General features: G+C 38.3%; 1 protein-coding gene and 1 long non-coding RNA gene across 3 annotated transcripts in view; one reads left to right on the forward strand and one right to left on the reverse strand.

Moving 5' to 3' along the window:
• CLMN (calmin) overlaps positions 1-19,406 on the forward strand; it is a 79,133-nt gene that overhangs the window by 57,863 nt on the left and 1,864 nt on the right. The window contains exons 5-12 of the mRNA XM_007422402.3: positions 372-464; positions 5,365-5,555; positions 7,526-7,719; positions 8,244-8,326; positions 9,299-10,564; positions 13,820-14,007; positions 15,869-15,929; positions 17,959-18,023. Of these exons, the coding sequence (XP_007422464.1) occupies positions 372-464; positions 5,365-5,555; positions 7,526-7,719; positions 8,244-8,326; positions 9,299-10,564; positions 13,820-14,007; positions 15,869-15,929; positions 17,959-18,023 (2,141 nt within the window). The remainder of the gene's footprint in view (positions 1-371; positions 465-5,364; positions 5,556-7,525; positions 7,720-8,243; positions 8,327-9,298; positions 10,565-13,819; positions 14,008-15,868; positions 15,930-17,958; positions 18,024-19,406) is intronic.
• The window catches only part of LOC148214709 (uncharacterized), a 44,154-nt gene that overhangs the window by 10,374 nt on the left and 14,374 nt on the right, over positions 1-19,406 (reverse strand). Inside the window, exons 3-6 of one of the 2 annotated variants that reach the window (XR_015797696.1) lie at positions 16,509-16,574; positions 8,026-8,079; positions 2,503-2,575; positions 657-796 (exon numbers count right to left, since the gene is read on the reverse strand). This is a non-coding gene — a long non-coding RNA (uncharacterized LOC148214709). The remainder of the gene's footprint in view (positions 1-656; positions 797-2,502; positions 2,576-8,025; positions 8,080-16,508; positions 16,575-19,406) is intronic. The other variant, XR_015797697.1, reaches the window with a different exon arrangement.

Raw genomic sequence — 19,406 nt, forward strand, 5'->3', positions numbered from 1 at the left:
GGTTATACCCTGTAATAGTAGAATTCCAATAGCCTGTTTCCTGGCCTGGCCTACCTCAAAGGGCTGACACCTGATAAAAGGAGGCAGCAAGAAGGGAAATTGCATGTCCTACAGGGGAGAAGACATATGGGTCTACATTACTGCATATTGGAAACTAGCACAGCTTATACAGAAGTGTGAATAGAAACTAGCCAATGGCTATTGCACAGTAAAAAAGCACAATGTGACCAAAAATTGCCTAGTCTTACTGAAAAATGTAGATGGTACATACATTCCATAGTTCCATAACTGAAAATCAATTATCTGATGAATTTATTGATTGATTTGAAAACATTATTTAAAAAAAAAACATGCAAACTGCTTTTCTTTAGGTAAAGCTGGTTAGCATTGATGCATCTGAAATAGCAGATGGGAACTCCTCCATGGTACTGGGCCTGATATGGAACATAATCCTGTTTTTTCAGGTAAAAAAAAAACTGATGCTGTAATTCACATGTTTTTCGCTTTCAACAGAAAACATATTGGTATGCATAAAAGGATACAAATTAAATAGATGCTTGCTGTCATCTGTATCTTTTTGTCTAACTCTTTGATTTGTGGGCATTAAAAACATTGCAAAGTTTGGGTCAGCGGCAGTGATCCCAACACCTTATTACCTCTTTCTTTCCTCCATTCCCCTTCCTCCTCTGGTCCTTTCCTTTGCCCTCACAAACGGTTTGCTTCATCAAATTACTTGAGTCTGGCCAAAATGCTTCTGGTTCTGATCCAAATCTTAGATCAGTCTCCCATTTTTGTGCTGAAAATGAATGATCATTGCATTCTTTATTTTAATAGTGTGCATCTTGCCAATTATGCTTTAAAACAGAGATGCAGAACTTGGGGCCCCAGTTAGGTTGCAATCAAACCCTCAATTCTCAGATGTAGGTCCCAGAAACCCTTAAAAAGTTGCCAACAAATTGTCATTTTTCTTTTGGTAGAAGGGGAAAAAATTAATACATGGGGATTATGTAGTACTATACATACATATCAATGTAATGCATTTTTACTTACATTTACATTAACGTTAAATCAAATTTAGGTGTTACTCTTGGCCCAATCCACATTATGCCCTGTCCTCATCTAATATTTGGAATGTGATTCCCCAACATGACACACAAAAGCCAAGTGCAAGACTCGGTCAAAAAATAAAAGTTGCGCACTCCTTTTTTAAACAGTTTTAGAAGTGTTTTGTTTCACTATATTAAGATTGAAATTAAACCTTGAAATGCCACACATTGATTTACCCATGTAGGTGACATGCTTCCAACTATTTAAAAACACCAGTCCAGTGGAGATCTGACTCATCTCATCTTAACCATATTTTATGCATTGGAAACCAGGTTTTGGGCCACAATACTCACCCATTCCTACCCTCTTCAAATGTTGCTGTTCCTCCCCCTCTCAAATAACTTTTAATGTGATTGAAAGTTCTATTTATGCCACTTCAATAGATTGAAAATGCTACCCAGATTAGCCAAATGTGGAAATCAGGACTTGAAAACCTTTCTAGGAAGGAGAACAGCAGGTACTTCAAACCTAATCAGTACACTGCGGGATCCACCTAAGCAGCTCATATGGCTCTTGAGAAAATTTGAGCCTTTTCCAGGAGGAGAGAATTGTCAGTTTTGTAGAAAATATTTAATCATAATAGCCTATTCAATCTATTGTCTTAGCCAGAAGCTGTAGCAATCAGCATTGAACAGCTCACATATACCAATAGCACAAATATCTGAAGTAGAATACTAACATAAAACCTTAATTAAAATTTTAAAATCCAATTTGTCTTGGACAAATCTTGCATGCATCTTAAAATTCTTCCTTTTTACAGACATTGTAAAAAAAATATTTATATCCTGCATAACTATGTCAAGCTTAATTCTAGATGTATTAAAATATATCTTTAGAAAACTGGTTGATGTTAGAGGTTGTATCCACTGATGGCTTTGAATTAAGTGGGAATTGTTTCTGTTCATTCTAATTTGGGCACCTGTGTTTTGCTGACACTCACAAGCCCCTCCAGCCAGTGAAAAGGTTTTGGTATATTCTCTAGATTTTACTTGTTTATTTTAATTTATTCAATTTATATAGCTGTCCATCTCACATACATGACTCTGGGCAGATCACACAGTTAAAAAACAAAACAAAAACAAAAACAAACAAAAAAATCCCCTGAAACAAAACAGATATAAATGAATAATCAAAGAATAAATAACAGTTACAAATAAATAACTAAACAATAACAACAAAAACACATTAAAACGATTAGATAAAACATTGTGGATTTAATGTAAGGAAGATTGGGGAAATTTAGAAGCGCTGATCTTCAGAAGAGTCATCTTTATGTATAGCCTTGTAGTTCTCTTAAAGGAAAATGTTCTTGCTATTGGTTATACTTGTTAAAATATTGTATGTATTTGAACTGGGGCTTTGCACTGCCTGAATTTGAAAGCACAAACATAGTACCTTTTTGAAACTTCTTAAATCAGCCACACCTTTACAGAATCAGGCAGCTGTCCTTTATAGCTGATAGGTGAGCCTACAAAAAGACATGTGTAGATTTAGGATGTGATGACATTGGTGCTCCTGCATGCTCCAAAGCACCTTTTTACCCTCAAATTCAAAGCACTGCACAGCCCTAACTATATATACACCATAATTACCCTGAAAGTAATGCATTATTAAGTGAGCTTATCTTTTAGAACAGCCACAAATGGTCATAGTTCTTTAATCTAGCCTTCTCTAACCTGGTGTCTTCCAAGTATAGCAGGGACTATTATGAAAGTGTAATCTCAGCATAACTGGAGGGTATCAAATTAGGGAAGTACTCCTCTGGAACTGAACCCCAGTTTGCTAGATCATCTTTTCTCTAATTTTAAGGAAGGCAGTGAAATCTGTAGGACATTTTAGGATTAAGTCTACATGAGAACTTGATAGCCAGCAGGAGAGCACATGAAAATGTGCCCTCTTGTACCTAACATAAATAATTTACATTTCTTTTTAAAAAATATCTATTGAAACCATATTTCTGCTCAATGGTCAATGATCAACCACGTTACTTAAAGTGAACATATTACTTTGCAGTGTTTGGAAGGAAAAAATACCTGTTGGTGACAAAGGGAGTCTGTTAAAATCACGAGTGTTGTTATTCTCATGAATGTGCTTCAAAAAGTATGAAGTGCAGCATTCAGCCTTGCAGATTTAGACTGAATATTTGCCTGGGCAGGATTGGTCAAATTATGATGGTGATGATGATGATGTGTTTTTATAGTGTTGTTAAAACCATTATAGCTACTAAATAAACATATTCAGTCAGCTAAAAAAAATCTAACTATTGTACAATGCTTAACATCTTTATTATTTTTCCTCAAAAAGGCCAAATCAAAATAAATATCCTTTGCTAGGGGAAGGGAAAAAACTGACAACATAATTTCCAACCAAGCACTTTCTGAGTATATATTCAGAATGGGCCAAACTTGATAGGATAATCATACAGTAGCTCTGTGAATCTGGTAAGGAGGAAAAAAGGTTACCAATTCCTTTCAACTATTTTACCATTTACAAGTTTCCTTCAGGCTGCCTCCATTCAGCTACTATTTCCTAAACATGATTCTTCCTTTAAAGGTGAGCCAAATTTTCAAATGGCAAAATGGAAACTAACAAGCCAGGAAACGAGAGGACATTCCCCCCTCCCTCGCCCCCATCTGTTAAAAAGTAAATATGTAAGGCCTTTGAAAGGCAAAGACAATTTTCCGTGCCTGGTGCTGCCTATTGCTATTGCTCATCAGAAAATCAGGTTGTTTAGCCTGCTCTGCTACAAAGTGACACTGGCATTGATCTTAACATTGTCTCATTGATATTATGTCATCCTGAAAATAAATTCTTCATAAAGTTTAACTAACATTGGACTCCAAACTGCGCCTGCTCCTTGCCACTTATTATCTGTTCCAAACTCTGGAGTAATTTTTTCTTTCATTCTACCATTTGGTAATTTTCCACTAAAAAAAGCAGTTTGCTGCATTCTAATGAATCATGTTATTGCAGTATATGAGGTAATCTATATTTAGTAGAAATCTTATTTTTCTTAACATGTTGGGGTCCGTCCCCCCCCCGAATGCTTATGGGGGAAAATGTGCTGCTCTGTTCTAGCACAAACAAGGGTTTGGAGCAGAGTTCATGGGAACTCTGCTATAGGAAGGCAGAGAGGTAGTTTATATTAATTCCCCTGAAAATCTTATGTTCGAGGATATAGGCCTTTCAGATAGCATGGCAGATACAGGGAGTCCCTGGGTTAAGAACACCTGGTTTAAGGATGACCCATAGTTAAGAATGGAGCCTATTGTAGCAAAATTTGAATTAAATACACAATGATTCAAGTTAAATACACAATGGTTTGAGTTAATTACCCAATGCTACTTATACAGTATTATAAAATAATATTGTTCCGGCTTACATACAAATTTGACTTAAGGACAGACCTTGGGAACGGAACCCGTTCTTAAACTGGGGACTACCTGTACATGAAGGCCTACAGAACTAAGGGAGATTTAGCAGAATCACTTCCCTCTCTTTAAGCAGGATTTTCTGCTGTAACACAATCCCTTTCATGAACAGAAAGAGTTCTGTTTATGGAAAGGTGACTCTGTCCAGTAGATAGAAAGATGGATAGATTTATTATTGAATAATAATAATAATAATAATAATAATAATAATAATAATAGGAAAAAGAAAAATACAAAAGCTTGCCTCTTTGATGTAGTGAGCAAAAGCAGTCCACATATATATTCCTGTCTTTGCTGTGGAATTAAATTATTAATGGCTAAGGCACTTTACTTAACAATAGCTGGATATATATACTCATTTGCCCCCATTGTAATATATGCAATCTACTTATTTCTGTAGCCTCTTAAAGCTGAACAAATATAGTAGAATATTGTCCACAGAATAAATGTGTTACTCTTTAAGTGAGCATGTTTGTGGACTGTGGACTTACAGTGACCATACTTTGCCTCAGAACTGGACCACGTTATTGCAAAAGATTGGATGTTGAAAGGTGTTGTGCATTTTTATTATAAATATTGGAGGGCCAGTTGCCAATGCTGAGTGGTGTAGGGCCTGGACAACTATTTTCAGATGCATCAAACTGGCCTCAACTGAACTCTGGGTCTTAGCACTGAACAAGCGAGGGTGAGCTGCCTTTTAGAGGTGCCTGCAAACAGTCACTTGCCTGAAGCAATGAAAAGGGCTGTTTGTCCGGAAGGCAGCATGATCAGATGATAGATGTTTGTTTTGTATTTCTGACCCTAACAATTGCCTTTTTCATGACAGATTAAGGAACTTACAGGCAACCTCAATAGGAATTCCTCCTCATCTAGCCTGTCATCAGGGCCCAGTGGCCCTGATTCGGACACGTCTCATCCCAGCACACCTAATGTTGAGAGAAACATGTCTGTTTCAGTGAAGGATCAGCGAAAAGCAATCAAGGCTCTTTTAACTTGGGTTCAAAGGAAAACTAGAAAGTAAGTTGATTCCCCTCCTCTCTTTTTAAAACATAAGTCAATTTCATTGCCGGTTAGCTGGAAGAAAACATTCCTTTGTTGATCTGTATAAAGCAATGTAAAGGGGAGCTAGTGCAAGAACAGAATGTAATTGAGCCTGTTATCAAGCAGGAGATCAGCTTTCATGACCCTTCCTGTTCTGTGATCTTTTGTGTTGATAATACTGTTCTGATTTTCCCTGCGATTAATGACGCTGTGCAAATCCACATTACCATACAAAGATTATGTGAAACCAGAGTAAATGTACCAGTTCTCTCAGCAGGTGTTCTTGGAGAAAGTGGGGAGAATCCTAATTTATCTATCAGGAAATTGAACTGGAATTCAGCTTTGTGATTCCATTCTCCTGCTTCTATCTATTAGTCCTGAAGAAGAAAAGGGGTATAGTAATCTGTTTATCTGGAGGGAAGCTCCATTCCTCCCCAGATTAATTTTCATCTCTGTTTATACAGCTCAGAGGCCAGTCTTTTGTGCCTGAGAATGGACAGTAGCTTCATTGCCAGTTAAGATGCTGTTCTAAAATGCTAGCAGCTTCCATCCACATTCCAAGTAATGCCTGCTTGCCTTTCCATGTCTTCTTTGTGTTATGACTTCTTATAGGACAGTTGTGATGTGGGTCAGTAGAATGACACTATTGTGCACATCATATTTCTGTACAAATGTATTCTAAGTGAGAACTGTCTACCCAGGTTTTTTTCCCCTTGGAAGAATATTACAGAAAGTTTATGGCAACATTTTCAAAAATCTTGTGCAGAGATAGATATTCACAGATTAAATCACTTGAACAAATTGTGCTTCCTTGCCCATTAGATTTCAGGAAATAGTTTATAATTCCTCCAAATTATTACAGAGAGCAACTCCTCCCAAACCCTTTCTGTGTTTCTGTCTCTATTTAAATCTTAGTCTGTCTGCCTTAAAAGTTACAAGCACCATTATCCATCCCACAGATGCACATTCCTGGATGTGGAGAATGATCCTGTTCTCATTTTCCTGGTCATGAAGGCCCATTAGCCTATTTTTAAATCTCAATGGATTGCCTAGGCCAAAGGCTACCGAGCAGGTTTTAGGCAGGCCTTTCTCTTATGACATTATCAGACATGTCTCAAGGCACAGGAAGCAAACTGAGTTAATCACTGATCAGTGGACGGTATCACTGGGAACTTTCTGTAACACCCAACCCCAGCTTGCTTTTGGTGCTGTGGATAGCATCCAGCAGGGCTGTCAACTGATCATAGGGTGGACTCAATTCACTTCCTAGGTGGATTCCAAGCTGAATTTTGTAATGCCCATAGAATGAAATACTACTCACTTGAAAGGGACCTCTAGGGATCAATCATTTCAACCCCTAATTTCATGATAGTATTTAAATACTTCATGTCTCACAGGTAACATTCTGTACTATGATACCACCAAAGGTGTTTGAGCATCATCAGCCTATTACATTCTCTGTTATATTTTTTTATGTTGATGGCATTTCCATGCATGTTAATTTATGATCATTGCCTATCTGGAGGAGAGGCATCTGTTAAGTAAAGGAAGTTTCTGGATGATGTATATTTTTATATACACATGAAAAGCTAATAAAGATATATATTTTAAAAAGCCCTAAGTTCAGTAAAAATAGGAAGCGTATTTAAGCTTTAAAGTGCATCAGAGTTAACCAGCATCATGTCACATATATGGATATGTTCTTATATTTTTCTTAAACATAAATATTGGCATGGAATAAATTTTGATGAAAAGCAATATTAAAACATACCAAAGAAATAAATATATGAAAAGACATCTGGAGATTTAATTGTGGGCTCATGATTATGAGGTATGATTCCTAAAGCTGATTAGTTATTTTATTGCAACTATTTTTCATGTTCCAAACGTTGTTAAGCTTTGTGTGTTTTGCATATGAATTTTCACAATACCTCTCTCTCTTTTAGATATGGTGTTGCAATTCAGGACTTTACCAGCAGTTGGAGAAGTGGCCTCGCCTTCTTAGCTGTAATCAAAGCAATAGATTCTAGCTTGGTAGATATGAAGCAAGCTTTGGAGAAATCTCCCAGGGAAAACTTAGAGGATGCATTCTGTACTGCACAAGACCATCTGGGTATTCCAAGGCTCCTGGAACCAGAAGGTAGCCTACTCATATTTGAAGGCTATCAGCATGCATATAAGATTCAACAGAAACAGATAAAGCATGCAGGGCAGATAAATCACAACATGCATTCCACCCTTAAGAGAGATGGTTCAAAACAAGATTTAGGACACTCATGGCATTTAATACAAAACAGAAATCATGGAACTATTCAGTCTGACAGACAACACTGTTTTGAATCTTCCTAGAACAAAAATCACTCTTACTGATATGAAGGTTGTGGAAAAAAGGATAAAACAATCAACAATATTTTTAATTTAGCAAACTCTTTATCAGGGAAGATACCAGCATTGGATGGATCTAGAATCATCTTCCAGGCCATGCTTGTTCTTTTTGTACCTGGAGAAAAATATTAAGGTACAAAGATATTAATTAAGAATAAAGTAAAGGTGCATTTTGAAAAAAGACAGCATATTGGAATGGTAATTTATCGTGCATTTTCATTCATAGATGCTTTTATAAAGGTTAATATTGAAATGATGTTTCCTGTGATTTCTTCCCAGACATTATGGTTGATTCACCTGATGAGCAGTCCATCATGACTTATGTGGCACAGTTTTTGGAGCATTTCCCAGAACTGGAAGGGGTATGTATTTTCCTTCCCTTCACTGTTTAACATTTCTTCTTTTTAAGATACTTACATCATCTCTCTCTTTGTGATTTTCTGATATATTGTCATGTTGAATAGATTAAATAAAGAATGCTTACTGATTTTCAGACTTTTACCCTTGCATCATTGTTGCCCACTTATGTCAGCTTTTGTCAGCTATTGGTATTAATGTTCCAGCATTATGATCATAGGCTGATTCAGCTATTATTTTAAATTTAAGTGTAATCCAATCTCATCTCCTACAATTATGTACCATATTGAGTTGGGCAAATATTGAGGACTTTGTTGCTCTGGAAAGGTAGCTTTGTAATGAGTTGCCCAAATTGAGTTGATGACTGACTGATAGGGCTATTTGAACCCTTTGGAACCTGATTCAGATTATAAAGGTCATCCAAATGGGTTGATATGTGGTGCAGAATATCAAGCTTCAGAGACTGGCTTGTTGAAGGCACTGGACCTTGGACACAGACCTTCCTACATGCAAATATACAGTATTCGGAATCTGGTTTTTAAAATACAGGAATCAGCATACTCTCTAATTCATGCATATAGTCATATGCCCCCACCCTCACTTTTCAGCATATAAGAATCAGACATATACTGTCCACTTTCATCCAGGACTCTGTCCATGCCCTCTCTTCAACTTTTAGTGGTAGAAGTTGTGTCCTATAGAGCTATCTGAGGTAGGAAATAAACAATATAGACTAAAAAAAGTAACTTTGACATCTATGCTGTAAGAGTTTAAAAAGCAGAGGTGTGGAATTCCCAGATTTCATTCCATTATTATCAGTTGTAATAGAGTTTGCATGGTGAGAACATTTTATTTATGTTGAAATAGAATAATTATTTTCCCAGTATTTTGGAAAATATAACAATTCAACTTTTTTCTGATTCTGTGGTTCTATGATTATGTATTAATTGTCATTATTTATATTTAATATCACATAGGAAGATTTTTCAGATCTGGACAAGGAATTTCCAATTGAATCTGCTTATGTCCATATCAAAGAGATACCAGGGGAGGAAAAACAAGAAAAAGTGTTACTCCTGAATGAAAATGGGGAACACATTTCTCACATAGTAGGAAGCCAATCACCATCCCCCCCAATCGATGCTCTTGCTTTGCCTCTTCATGAGGAGAATCAAAATTTCCATACAACAAGTGAAGAACCTAATGACAGCCTAGATGATCATATGGATTCTTCTACAGAACAACCTCAGAGGCCTAGCTCATTGCCAGTAACAGGTTTTCAGATGAGTCCGATTGCTAATAATCTTGCCAATAATGTAACCCAATCTGAAGGAAATCAACTGAATGTGTCTGATTCAGTAAAGAGCGATGACCTCCCATCAACTGTTCTTACTTACCGCAACGATTCTGTTGAGCCAGTTGACTCTGATGAATTTCACTCAGATATGCAGAAACCATCCAGTGAAACAAAAGAATCATCTGAGAGTAAGATTTGCTCCTTGCCTTGGACTCCCCATTCATCTAAAAATGTACCGGAAGATCTGACAAATGAACCTGAGTATGAAATTCCAGGTTTTGTAGAACAAGAGACTGCACAGAAATACATATTACAGATGTTGAACCAGGAAATATCTAAGCTTCCAGAAAACGATGAATCTGCAGAACAAGCATCTAACATCAAGGAAATCCCAGCTACTAATCAGGAAATTGATGAACATGACTTTAAAGATAATTCAGAGGGATCTTGTACATCTGAATATTTTTCTCAACCAATTAGTAATACTTCCAGAAACCTTAATATTGCTAGTGAAGAAGAACCAATGATGACACCAAATTCTTCTAAAATTTCCATAATTCCTCATGACCTTTTCTATTTTCCACATTATGATGTCCCCATATCAGCAGTGCTGGATGCCTTTGCTACCTCCACCTCCGATACAGATCTTTCCCTTTTAGAAAACAACAAAATCTGCTCAGAAATTCTAGTGAATTGTTTGACTGAAAATGAGTCCCTTAGCCTAAGCACTGAAGGGGATATTCCCAAGCTAGATCTACAGAGCAGTATGAAGGATGTGCCAAAAAAGATGGATGATAAAAGCCCGAGAAAGCAGAAAAGAAATTCCCATAGTCATACCAAATGTTCCTTTAACAAGGCTGCTGTGGTGGGGAAAAATACATCGCCCCAAAAGAGCAGCAATATGGCTACTACTCAGAATGATTCCGCACACCCAGATGTTCCTGTGGTAAAGTTTGTTTTTGCCATTATTTGTTTAGTTCAGCAAAATAGTTCTTATTTTAATTTGCACTATATGGTGTACACCTGGATTTAGGGAGTTATATACTGCTATTTGGTTTTGTTTTGTTTTTGTTCATACATGCTACTTTCAAATAACTTTAAAGAATGGCTATTTTAGTTTAGTTTTTTTTTAAATTTAATGCAGGATTAGGTGCTCTCCTGATGTTTTTTTACTGGCTCATAAGAAGACATCAGAACACTTATCCCTGTTTTAATAGTGAGTTTGGATTTAAATATTGGGACCAGGAACACCTCAGACAAAGATTGATTTCAGAACCATTGATACAAAGCATCCAACAATCATTGCCATATATATCAGGAGTGGATGATGGATGTCATGTGGCCACTAGCCTTTCATTTATGGCTCCTAGAGTACACCGAGATGATATTGCTAAAGTTGGGGGGCAAAATGACTAAATTTCAATGGTGTCGTTTTAGATTTTAAAATATTTTAAATTATTAAAATAAGGGTGGGAATGGGAACATGTTTACAGGTGTGAACAATTCCATTTCCATCTTTACAATAGAACAGAAAATATTTTTGGTTCTGTTCCCTCTAGTGAGGTTCATACGTCATTGGAAACTCTTCTGCAACCTGCCACCTGGTTAGTTATCTGCCTCTCAGCTCTATTCTCTTTTGGATTTTGACTTTCTACTAATCACTCTCAAAACTGTTGATAGGAGTTCCATTTGTTGGCTAGCCTTGAAACAGTGTCCTCAGCTGGCCTTCTGTAGTAGGCTTTCTTAATCTGTTGTCTCCCATTTTGGCCAGTAACAATACTGGGTAGGGTTGATAGAAGTTAAAGCACATGGAGAACTGGGTGGGGAAGACTGCTATGTATGTCAGAGTGTTTTCAATTTGGCAAGTGCTGACATTTTATTATGAGGTTTGTGAACATCCAAACCCTTGAAAATATCAATAAGTTAGGGACGCTTACAGTGAAAGTCAGCATTAACTGGTGTATGTCATCTAGGTGATGCTTATTTTCAATATCATTCACAAAATTTGAGATTTTCACCATTTATATATAAATACCAATTGTCATATTTCAGGCTTTCATTGAATTATTAATATAAATAATTCTTTGCTATGTAATATTTTTGTTGGAAGGTCACTTTCATGATGATGAGTTTTAGAAGAGGTAGATAATTGTAGTTTATTCAATCTTTGCATAATGGGAATCTCATAGTAATGGTGCAATATATGAGGAATAGCAATTCAGCTGGCATCTCTGTAGCCAAAATTAGTCACAGCCAGGTATATTCATTGTGATTCTCACATGTAACTATTGTTTGCTCTCATTGCATTTTACATAGTATGTATGGTTTAAAATTAGGGAATACAAAAGGTTCCATCAAGATGTTCCAACCTAAAACAAGCTATTCCAAAGCTGGGTCTAACCTAAGGTCAAGCTACTTCTGAAACATTCAGATAAGCCTGCTTAGAGTCAGAACAATCCATTCCAGGATCTAAGCATTCCATGACAGAATGTTTTGCATACCCTTATGTGAATTCTCTTTTGTGATTATTTTCTGTTTTGGGGTGGGCTTTGATCATTCTGAAATAGTGTCCATACCGGTTTTGTGACTCCTTAATCCTCCTTTGATGATTTAATGTTTAAATAGGGACTTTGGTATTTCCTCTATAGAGAAGTACATAAACTAGATGAAAATGTGGAACTGGTGGAATGATATAAATTTTTCTTTGAGTATGCTATAGGTTCAGAGCATCAAAAGTTGATATATGCTCTTATTGGGCACTTGATTCCAATAGAAAAAATGAAGGTTATAGCATGAAAAAAAGAATTTGGGGATCATACCTGTGACACTGCTCTAGCAGTGCACAGTTATTCCTACCATCCAGCATAAAAGAGATTCAACAGCCCCAAACTGATACTTAGTTTGAACATTATAATGCAAATAAATATGTCTAGCTGTGATTAGTTTAGGCAGTAGAGAAATGTCAGTCCAACTTCTATGAATGAAAATATTCAAATCCTCACAATCTGTATCTTTACAAAAGAGATTCCATTATGTAAGCATTTTTATTATATGAAATAATGCTCTTCCTCAGTGTATGTTATTGCAGAGCCAACCTCATAGCAATGAACAGGGCATGCAAGGTTACGGGATCTAAGGAGGCCTTTGTACATAGAGGACTGTATATGTAGGCTTCCCCATTTGAGAAATCTACAGTAAGTAACATGATTGCAGGGGCAGAGCTGGGAAAAGCCACTTTAATATGGGGACAAACGTCCTTCCTATGTGCCTTGTCCTCTTTGGGCAAGTAACACATATAGGAGGCAATAGTTTTTTGAAAGTGTATTGCATATTTTCCTCTATAGCTGGTGGATAATTACATTTTTGAGAGATTTGGTCAGAACCTTGTTTCCATTGTGGAACCACTTAAAGGAAACTTTAAACTCTTCAGGAACGACCCCATTATAAACATTTGCTGACATTTTAAGAATATTTAGCTGCAACTAGAGATAGAGGGCTTGTATGCTACAGAGGAAGTGAGTGAAAGCTAAAAATAGAAGAGAAGAAATGCCCAGGAACATGTGAAGATCTGTGGGACAGAAGTGAACTAGGAAGCCAGAGGCAGGGACTGATTTGGCCAAATGTGTTGGAAGAATGATTGAGAATAGTGAAATGAAATTTTAATTAAGTATTCACTTAGCACATGCTAAGCAGAATAGACAGTTGCTCCTCCTATAGCTGCTTTCACAGTAAGATAATTTCTCAGGTCTTATTCTTATGATTTCTGTTAGAAATGGAAGTTCTCCTGGAACAGAGTGCCAGGGAGTGTAGATTGCTGAAGGTTACACTGGAATCTTTTTGAATGGTGTAGTGCATTCACATGTTGAATGCTAGGCTTCCCCATCACATTCTCTTCAGATGTAGTTGCACTATTGCTGCCATTTATATTTTAGTATATTTTTTAAAAACATGTTATTGGTAAATGGTTTGGGCAGCACCCTTCTGCAAGGAAATATAGTAAGACTGACAAAAATATATGTAGTTGCTAAGAGTTGATGCTAACTTGATGACACAGAATCAGTTAAACCAACTGTGCAAGGAAGAAAATAGGACTGTGCAAGGATTAGAAAATAGAATAAACAATTACATGTAGTTTATCATTAAAGAAGATAATTTCATGGTGGAAGAATGTACCTCTTTGTGTTTAACACTGTTTTTATAGATCATGGCAAACCAATCTGATACTGCAGCTGAAGAAAGGAAACTGCCAGAAGAAAGAAGTAAAAGGAAAGAAAAAAGGAAGAACAAAGCAATCTTCCAAGGAGAAAGTACCCAGAGTTCAAAACCTGGCTTTACCCGGTTATTAGATAAGCTGGAAGAAGAATCTATAGACCATCAGGGTCTGTCAAGGTGCTTTCTGTTTGTTTTGTCTAGTCCCCACCCACAAAACCTGTCTGGCCACTTTCCTTGCCCATTTTCCAGATAAAGTGCAGTCACCTGCCACATCTCACATTTTACTGACCTTCCTGATAGGCCAGTCCTAAAAGCTGTAGCATGGAAAGTGAGTAGGGGATAGTAGGGGATAGATATACATCTAGATGCATTTTGGAAGGACATGATATGGCCAATGTTCAAGCACATCAGGGAAGATATCATTGAGTGCATGGTTTTCCAAGGAAATTAATGGTGTTTAAAAGTAACCATCTTTTTTTTCTTGCATTAAAAAACAAAGATGAACTTGAGACAATATCGTCTTTTTAAAATTTTTGTTTAGTCATTATATAATAAAAGCAAAATACTTTTCTTCCAACAACATCTGAGTAGTTCTTTCCCTTCTCCTTCTCAAATATTTCTTGGGAAGATATTTTTTAGACTGTCAATTGCATCTGTTTTTCACTGAATCATGTTAGTGGTGCTGTCGTTTTGGTTGTTCTTGTAGAATTTAATTTTTTTTAATTGCTTATGTTTTATGGCAGCTGATCACCTAGAAGAATAGGTAGGTCACTTTCCATTAGAAAGGGATCCATTCAACCATAGGATCAGCTGTACCCAAAATGGATATATTTGGAGCCTGATGGATATATTTTCACTGCTGCTTCATTATAGCTGCCTTGGATTGAGGTACTTGTTCTCTAACTGGAAGATCAATAATGCAACGTAAGCAGCAGACCAGAATCCCTTGTGATCTGCTAAGCTAAATGCAGGATTTTGTTATGAGAGCTACTCAGTAATCAGAGTTTTATTATTTTATTTATCCTGTCAGAATAACATCCATGACCAAGAGGCAGAGCAGGCTAGATCTATAAAGTGAATTCATTCTAATTTACAGTTTCAATTTGGGAAATCTACTTCAATAGCCTTTAGTGGTATATATTTTTTTAATGCTGTCAAGATGAGCTGAGGAGATCAAAAGAAGGAGGAGGAAGGAAAGGAGACTTTACCAAGCCTCTTGGGGGACTCACAACTGAGTTTTCTGATAGTGTTATCCTTAGTCCCTTATTCAGTGCACTGAACCAAACTGGCTAAATCTCGTTAGTACAATGGCTAGTAAACAAACATTATGCTTTCCAGTCTTGTAGTATCTAATCCCCTGCCATTGATTAACCCTTCCCCCAACTGCATTCTCACTCAGCAGTTTCCCTGGCTTTCAGTAGTCAGCCACCTCTTCATTTTCTCTCTTTCCTATTTTGTTGTGGGACTTGTGTTAAACCCTCCTCGCATCAGTTTATGGCTTTCCTTAAGTATACATTTCTCCTTAAGAACTACTTATGCTGCCATGTCAAGATAAGTAGAGAATGTAATGGAAAGTATCTACTGCACTTTTAGTGGATGGGCAAACTTGGGAGTTGGCTCACTTTCTTGCCAAGAGCAGTAACTGTTCCGGAACATCACTTATTAAGGTAGACTGAAACTATTAATAGATTGTAGTAAGTGGAAATGTTGCAGAGAGAGAACATGGACTACACTAGAGATACATTTATCTGAATAATTTGAGGATCTGAATAGCTGAAACTTGAGTTCGGAAATGTGCTGTGTCACTGGAGATCTCTTTCTTTTAGAGTAGTCTTCTGCAGCAATGCCTTCCAGATGAGCTGGACTGTAATTCCCTCACCCATATTATGGTCATTGTATTTTGCATTGGCCATATTGGATGGAAATAATGAAAGTTTTACTTCTATACCTGAAACCTTTCAGGCTGGGGAAGACTGCAACTGTATCTGGGCGTTCAAATCATGGCTCACTTATATATGGATTCATTTATACATTTCAGGATCAGCCACAGTGATCCCAATGTTGTTTTCCAAATAAATACTACTGATTCAGCAAGTAAGGTAAGCAGGTGGGCTTTTACTTCTATAATTAGCATATACCCCTAATATATATCCGTATGAAACTGTAATGGTATGTGAGAAAGACCTTGAGACATGGGATAAAGACCTGCTGCCTAGGGAATGGTCAGATAAGAGAAGGCATAGCCTATAGCTGCGCAGTGGGTGGAGTAAGGGGCTCAGAAGGGACCCTCCCTAGCTTCTTGGGCTGTAAAGGAGATGGCAGGAGATTTGTACAGGTAGTCCCCAGTTTAAGAATGAGTTCCATTCCCAAGGTCTGTCCTTAAGTCAAATTTGTACGTAAGCCAGAACAGTATTATTATATAATACTATATAAGTAGTGTTGTGTAAACTTGAACTATTGTGTATTTAACTCGAATTTTCCTACAATAGGCTCCATTCTTAACTACGTGTTGTCCTTAAACCAGGCATTCTTAACCTAGGGACTACCTGTACTTTCAGACTTGCAAGATTCTGTTAATGTAGCCTGACAATAAAGTAGAATTAGCTCATCTGGCTGTGTTTCCTGTCTGATCTACCTGGGAAGGCTGACAGAAATTGAAATAGCATAGTTTTAAGTACCTCTGGTAGAGTAAGCAATCCTATGTATCAACATCCTCCAAACTGATTTGAAATCCCTGGCTTATTCTAAAGATACCAGAAAAGAAACACAATTAGATGTATTATAATAATATTAGCTGTATTTAATTAATTGACTCTCATGTTAATTTAACATTCATATTGTCCAAACATATCTCTGGCCTTGAAAAAATTGTGTACCCTGTTTTAAATTCATCCTGTAACTATAGTATACCTCCTAAATCTGGTGTCCTTCAAAGGAGTTGAACTACAATTTACATCATATCTACCCACCATATCAACAGTCTGTTGTCTGAGGATGATGGGAGATACTGTTCAACAAATCTGAAGCATAGTAAGTTCAGGAAAGCTGATTCAATAGATAGCAAGAAAAATCAAAACATTTCCAGCAATTCGGGAATATAAGTTTTGCTGCTATAAAGGAATGTTTTACAGATAGTTCTTGTTTAGTGACTGTCTCATTTAGTGATCATTCATGGTTATGATGGTGAAAAAGTAACTTTACAAACAATCCTCGCATTTACAACTTAAAGCAAAAGAAAGCTGAAGTAAGATCATAAGCACAGTTGCTGTTTCACTTAGTGACTGCTTCACTTAACAACCAAGTTGCCAGTCCCAGTTGTGGTCGCTAAACAAGGACTACCTGTATTAAGAGTTGACTTCCAAGACAGTTGGCTTCTTAAGACCCATTTTGAAATCCATGCTATAAACAGACTGCAATGAAATTTATAAATATACTTATACAGTGGTACCTCGGGATACGAACTTAATGCATTCCGTGACTCTGGGTATATCCCGAGTTGGTCGTAACCCGACGCAAATTTCCCCATAGGGTTCAATGTAAATCCGGTTAATCCGTTCCGCCCTCCGAATTTGGTTGCACCCCGAAGCAAATTTTCCCATAAGGTTCAATGTAATTACCATTAATCCGTTCTGGCATCCGCGGACCACGCGTCAGGGGTGGGAGAACGGCCGGGGACCGTGCGGCACGGCGGGAAAAAGGCCGGGCGCTGTGCGGCAGGAGAACGGCCAGGCACGGCGTGGCGGGAGAACAGCTGGGCGTGGCACGGCGGAAAAACGGCCGGGTGCCGTGCGGCGCGGTGAGAAAACAGCTGCGGACCATGTGTCGGGCGGAAAAAAGGCCGCGGACCACGTGTCAGGGCGGAAAAATGACCGTACCCCGAGGCGGAGTTCGCACATCGAGGTAAATTTTTGCGGCCGGAGCTGGTTATAACCCGAAAAGTTCGTTAGTAGAGGCGTTCGTATCCCGAGGTACCACTGTATTAGCAAATACCCATGCTGTTCTGAGATTAGAGAGTAAATGATATAATTTGATGCACAAAAAAAAAAATCCGATTGCTATTATCACCTATGTTAAAGCTTAGCCTACATAGTTATAATATGGCTATACTTCTGAATTAATTATTTCTAGGAAAGTGGCAGCACTGATGTACAAAAGAGCACAATCATAAGTGAATACACAAGTCCTGCTATCAGGTGGGTACATTCTTTCATTTTTGTACATTGAGCCTTAAGGTAAAAACAAATATAACATCTGGCTGCCTGAAAAGTACCTTTAGCCATATAGGTGTTCCTCTCTAGAACAAAGCCCCTAACCAAAATTATAATACTATATAATATGATTATGATATAATTATATCACAGTAGACAACCCGTGACCCTTTGGGTCATCCTTTCAGAGATATTTCCTTACCTAAACAGAGAAACAGAATGACCACAGGCAGGCAAAAAAGCAGTGGGAGCAGGAGCAACTTCCAACTTCCTGCCAGCTTCTCCATTGACTTTGCTTGTGGGAAGCTGTCAGGGAGTGCCAGAAATCACTCCTCCTCCTCCTCCTTGGCTAACCTGCGGAACTGCCTGCCACTTTGCTGGGGGGATGGTGAACAAAGGGAAATGTGGGCCATGAGGAAAACTGCACCCCTGCTCCCCATCCTGGCGTGTCCCCATAGGCCCCCTCGTTCCAGGGAGGAAGAGGGCTCAGCCATAAACTGCCGGCATCCCCCAGCCAACCCTACCTTACCAGGAGGCATCTGAGTTGTTCCCTCATTCTTCCCTTGCCACCCCCCGCTATTAAGAGATTTCAAATTTCAGCCTCAGTTCCAAAGCAGCCAATCATTGCTTGTCCGTTGTGCCTTGCCGCCAGCTGACTGGGTGTAGCGGTGGGAGCAGGAGTGACTTCCAACTTCCTGCCAACTTCCCCATTGACTTTGCTTGTGAGAAGCTGGCGAGGAGTGTAGGAAATCACTCCTCCTCCTTGGCTGACCCACGGAACTGCCTGCCACTTTGCTGGGGGGAGGGAGCCATGGACCACAAGGAAAACTGCACCCCTGATCCCCATCCTGGCATGTCCCCAAGGGCCCCCTCCCTCCAGGGAGGAAAAGGGCTCACCCATCAACTGCTGATGCCCCCCAGCCAGCCATATCTCACCAGCAGGCATCCCAGTCAGTCCCTCATCCTTCCCTCACCACCAACTACTGTTAAGAGATTTCAGATTTCAGCCTTGGTTCCAAAGCAGCCAATTGCTGCTAGCTGATTGGGTGCAGGAGCCAGAAGGGGGTGGGGAAAGGGTGGGGATATGCCCCTCCCATCTTCCCTTGTGCCATGCAACCTACAGGTTTCTGGGAAGTGTAGCTGAAAGGTGCAGTGGCGCTGAAGTGGCCACAACTTTGCCAAATTTCAATCCACAGGAGTAATGAGTCCCGGATTTTGGATGCATTCTGTAAGTTAGCCCATTTGAGGTACCTTAGTTCAAAAATTGTTGCTCTATGATGCATCGATTTACCCAGTTGAAGGTTACAGACACAAGAGTTTTAGTAATATATAGCTAAAATATAATAAAACTGAGTACTTAGCCATTGT

This window comes from Python bivittatus, unplaced genomic scaffold (assembly GCF_059951505.1).
Source record: "Python bivittatus isolate LINGU-HERP-01145 unplaced genomic scaffold, Pbiv_v1 ctg000580_np1212, whole genome shotgun sequence".
Classification (NCBI taxonomy): Eukaryota; Metazoa; Chordata; class Lepidosauria; order Squamata; family Pythonidae; genus Python; species Python bivittatus.